This window comes from Octopus bimaculoides, chromosome 1 (assembly GCF_001194135.2).
Source record: "Octopus bimaculoides isolate UCB-OBI-ISO-001 chromosome 1, ASM119413v2, whole genome shotgun sequence".
Taxonomy (NCBI): Eukaryota; Metazoa; Mollusca; class Cephalopoda; order Octopoda; family Octopodidae; genus Octopus; species Octopus bimaculoides.
In genome coordinates this window covers 182384985-182389875 of record NC_068981.1, presented here as the reverse complement: position 1 = coordinate 182389875, position 4891 = coordinate 182384985, and the positions used below count along the sequence as shown (strand labels likewise).

The window sequence follows — 4891 nt, the reverse complement described above, 5'->3', positions numbered from 1 at the left end:
AGCAAGCTATTTACCACACAGCCACTCTTGCGCATATGCAGTATTGTACAAATGTCTGAAAAGTGAACAGTGTATGAGTCAGATACATGCTTGCATGTGTATGGAGGGGAGAAAATCAGGTGTAGTGTTGGCGAATCTCAGGGAGCATGGAAGTTTTGAAGGATGCAGTGCTCCGACAACTAACGACTGATGCTGGCAGTTTGTTCCATACTTCAGCAACTCTTAGCGTGAAAAAATGTTTCCGAAAGTCATGGGAGCTGTGCTGTTTTCTGACTTTGTAAACATGTCCACAGGTGTTAGACAGTTGTTAGACAGGTGTTAGACAGGTGGAGTTTGAAAAGGTGCTCAGAGTTATTCTTAGTAAGATGGTTAATAATTCAACACAAATATAACACTTATATTGCTATATTTGTTTTTACTGTTGGTAAGCTCATGTTAGCACTATTTGCGCAAACTTATTATCGAAGTCAATCCAGCTGTTCTCATTTCACCTTTCTCTCTTATCAGTACCTATGACCATACAGTCCGTCCGATACGTCCTTTCGCTTTTGTAGGTGTAGAGTGTACTTCGAAAGTGATTTGCTGTTATTTCTCGCCCTCTGCTCTTTCCCTATCTTCCTTCTCTCCTCTCTCTTTCTCCCTCTCTCCTTCCTCACCTCTCTCTTCTGTTATGTTTGATAAAATAGTATTGAAAGATATATATATATATATATATATATATATATATATATATATATATATATATATATATAGTTCTCGTTATAGACAGTAATGTATTTGTATTCAGAAATTAATACTAATAGACATGTCGTCTGATCAATTATTGATTTCGTAGGACCGAGAAATATGAGAAATATTTGGAATTCTTTAAAAAAAAAAAGACATTTTCCAACAACTATAAAAAAACCGGGTCTCTAAGGTGATCAATTCGTCCTCAGAAGATGCGTGTTATTTCCCTTTAATGGTAAAATGGTAATAGTGAAGTCGCTATCAAAATGAATAATTCATTCTCTGGAGGTGGGAGTTCTTTCCCTTATAACTGTCATTTTTACAGTCGTTCAAAAATGATCCGTTTGTTTAAAGGGGAACAAAATTCTTATTTATGATTAAAGGAGATTGACCTCCGCCGATAGACAGGTACATAATCACGGTTGGCAATTTTAGAGAAATTTTTTTTGTGTACATGTTTATGAGCAGATGTTCTTAGATACATTCTTTAAAATTTCCTTCTGCATCCCGGAACTGATTAGTGGATATATATTAGAATATTCATAAATGTGCACCTTTGGTTTCGTTTGTGTGTGTGAGATATATTTTTCATGTTTGTGATACAATTTATTTTAAGATTGCTTGTGCTAAAAAGTCTTCTATATCTATGTTCAGAAGAAAAGTGTTTTTCTATTAGAGTAAGGAGGTCTCTTGCTGTATTACATAAATGGAAGTAAGGATATGAACTATATAATTTTATCTCTCCTCCTTTTTTGTCTGTGGGGATGAAGAATAAAATGAATACGTAACTTTTCTCTTTGAATCAGCGAGTTAAGAAGGGTTTATTTTTTAAGTAAGGACTGTCCTATTGAATATTAGAAACTCATTAGAGATCCTGCGGCTAATGATATACATGAGGTTTCTAAACAGTATCAGGCGGTTGGTATGATTCTACGTTTATATGAGATAGCTTTCATTTTGTTTCATGAGAGGTGTGTATAAGTTAACTATTAAAAACTAGTTTAGCATCAAGGAAGTCAACAGTAGCGCGGCTAGTGGTCTACAATTATTGTCAGATGGATAACCCAGAATGTGTGGGTAATGTCCTTTTCCAATTTGTTCAAAATATGGTCAATAATGCTTTTAGTTATACTAACTTGCCATCTTTGTATAGACCAAAATATATACTAGTGAACTTTTAGCAAGCATATCTAAAATATATAATCCTATACGATCATATATATCCACGCTGCTATTGTCGGTGCTACCCCTTTATATCTAAATCGAATGCAAAAAGTGTTACCTATGCACATCAGACGAGATTAAAATCTCCTGAAAGCTTCATAAACAAAACCTCTATTTAAACACAAGGTGAGAGCTTTTTAAGAAATGCAGATACTTTGAAAAGGAATTATTGCACAACTAGGAAATATCACCTTCACCCAACCAGAACCACACATATTAAACATAGGCATCTGATATTGCTTCATCTCAGATTTTCTTTGCTCTTTCTTCCTCCAACAAATCCTACTGCTTGAAGTTTCTAAACAATAAGGAGCCGATGGCATGATCTTAAATAAAGGGGGAATAACTCAGAGCACCCGGGAGCGAGTCATTAAACTTGAAAGAAGCAAAAGTTTTGAAAAATACCTTACCCAAAATATTTCTATACTATGTGAAGATAAGTAGATACTAATTTTCTTTATTTTATGCAACATTCTTCATATTACCTTTTGTCCTCTTGCAGGAGCTGATGCTGAAATACGAAATAACTGTGGCCAGACAGCACTTCTTGTTAGTCTTTGGGAAGGCAGTATTAATACAGCGGAGTTCCTTATCGAAAGTAACTGCGACTTGGAAGTCATTGACCTAAACGGTCATAGTGCTCTGTATGCTGCCATTCATAGTGAATTATTACCAGATAAGGACATTGCCAAGCGTTTGGTTAAAGCTGGTAAATATAGTGACGTGTTAGGAATGAACGTAGGTACCTATGATACGGCTAATATGTGTTGTTAGGCTTTGTACAAATGTGTTTGAGAACATATCTTTCGGCGTGAATGTATGAGTGCATGTGTATGTATTTATGTAAGGGAGTGGGAGAAGAAAGAGAAGAGGACAGGCAGAAAAAGAAAGATATAGGGAGTGTAACAGAGAGAAATAATGCATACATGTATGCCAACAGTTTATATATACATTAAGTATGATACATAAATAGACATACACGTGCTAACGCGCGCGTGCGCACAAACACACACACACACACACAAACAGACGTATGTTGACTTGTGTGAAGTGAATGAGAAAGGAGTGTTCCATACATGTTGTAGAGTACATTAACTGAAACTGAATCTTTGTCTCACCATTTGAGCTTCATGCTACTACGATCTTCAGGCGCGGATTCTTATCTGAAGATTGCAGTGACCTGAAACTCAAATCGGGAGATACAAATTCAGTTTCGATAAACTATATGTATGTAGGTATATTCAAATACAAACACACACACATCCACACACTACATGTAAGTACATACGCAAACATACATATTGGTGTATATATATTAAACTATAAATTTCCTTTACAGGTTATGATGTCCAACGGGATATGTGGTGGCTGAACCGAAGCCGTTTTAGATTCAGGTTACCATTATCTACCGACTTGGAAAACAAAAATACAAAAGAAACTAAACCTCCTAGTCATCTGAAAGCTGCAACAGTGAGCAACCGTCCTACAAAAAAAGTAACCCAGGGGAAACGTCCTTCGAGCGTAGGAAAACTAGGAAAACCTCCTTCGATGAATGTAAAACTTGAAAAAGGTCCTTCAAATAGTTTGAAACAAGAAAAATGTTCTTCGTGTAAAACAACGTCCGAAAGTTCTTCAGCATCAAGAATGATTAAGCATCGTGTTTCAAGCAGCACATCAGTAACTGAAAACCTTCCTCCTGAAACATTAAACTTTGAAAAACGAACGCCAAAAGCAATAACGTTTGGAAATTGTACGCAAAAGAGTTCAATCTTTGCAAAGCATAAGGAAAAGTTATTTGGAAATCGTCACCGGAAAAGTGTAGCTCTGGAAAACTGTGTTCCAAGAACTGTAACTCTTGATAAGACCCCAGAACATTCTCGTAAAAGAGTAACGTTTGCAGAGCGCCCTCCGACGAGGATAACATTCTCTGATATATCAAACAATCATAGAAAACAATTCAGTTTTAGCAGCTTGTTTTCGAAATTGAAGCGACATGGTGTAAAATAGGTACATTCCGAACATCCATTGCTTGTCCATGTGTGTGTGTGTGTGTGTGTGTGTGTGTGCGTGCGTGTGTGCGTGCGTGTGTGCGCGTGTGTGCGCGCGCGCATGCTCGTGTGTATGGAGAATAAACAATTGCTGTTTCAATTTTCTGTCTTTTTTTATGTATTAAGGGTGCAACACAAAAGCAGTTTTCTATTCTATCACAAACAATGTATTTGATTATATTTGAGATACTCTGAAAGAGTTTGGGACCAAAACGAAGGAAAGACTAATTTCTTCTGTTATTGTTGTTTTTGTTAAACTCCCAGATCAACCCTGTTTGAGTACACATGTAATCAAATGAATTTCGATTATAACTACAATAATCCTTCACTATATCACGGTTCATCTATCGCAGTTTATTTTTTAAGATTACGTCGATTCCTCCGTGGCGTTGTTTTGCATTTATAATAAAATAACTATATACAAAATATAAAGATAATACAAAATATATATAGTACAGTACTGTTTCTACTTCGCGGATTTTCACTTATCGCTGGGGTTTTGGAACGTAACTCCCGCAGTAGTCGAGGGATTGCTGTAACCTCTTTCTTTTAATGCAGTCTGTACTCGTAGAGTACATTACTATCAGGTCATCCCATAAGTTCTGTCCGAATTTTGAATAAAGAAAACAAGTGATCAAATGTTATATTTAATTGAAATTTAATCATCAATGTACTTTCCCTGATTATCTATGACTTCCTTCCATCTATTGACAAGCTTTTTAATCCCATCAATGTAAAACTCTTTTGATTTCAAAGCAAAGAACTCTGAAATGTCAGTTTTGACCTCCGACTGGCTTGCGAAAGTTATGCCCCCCAAATGATTCTGTAAACTACGAAACAAATGGTAGTCTGAAGGAACAAGGTCGGGAGAATAAGGTGGATGAGGAATT

The 4891-nt window shown here is 36.1% G+C and overlaps 1 protein-coding gene across 1 annotated transcript in view; it reads left to right on the top strand.

Moving 5' to 3' along the window:
* LOC106872708 (poly [ADP-ribose] polymerase tankyrase-2) overlaps positions 1–3960 on the top strand; it is a 6641-nt gene extending 2681 nt beyond the window's left edge. The window contains exons 3-4 of the mRNA XM_052972522.1: positions 2456–2662; positions 3293–3960. Of these exons, the coding sequence (XP_052828482.1) occupies positions 2456–2662; positions 3293–3960 (875 nt within the window). The remainder of the gene's footprint in view (positions 1–2455; positions 2663–3292) is intronic.
* The last annotated feature ends 931 nt before the right edge of the window (positions 3961–4891 follow it).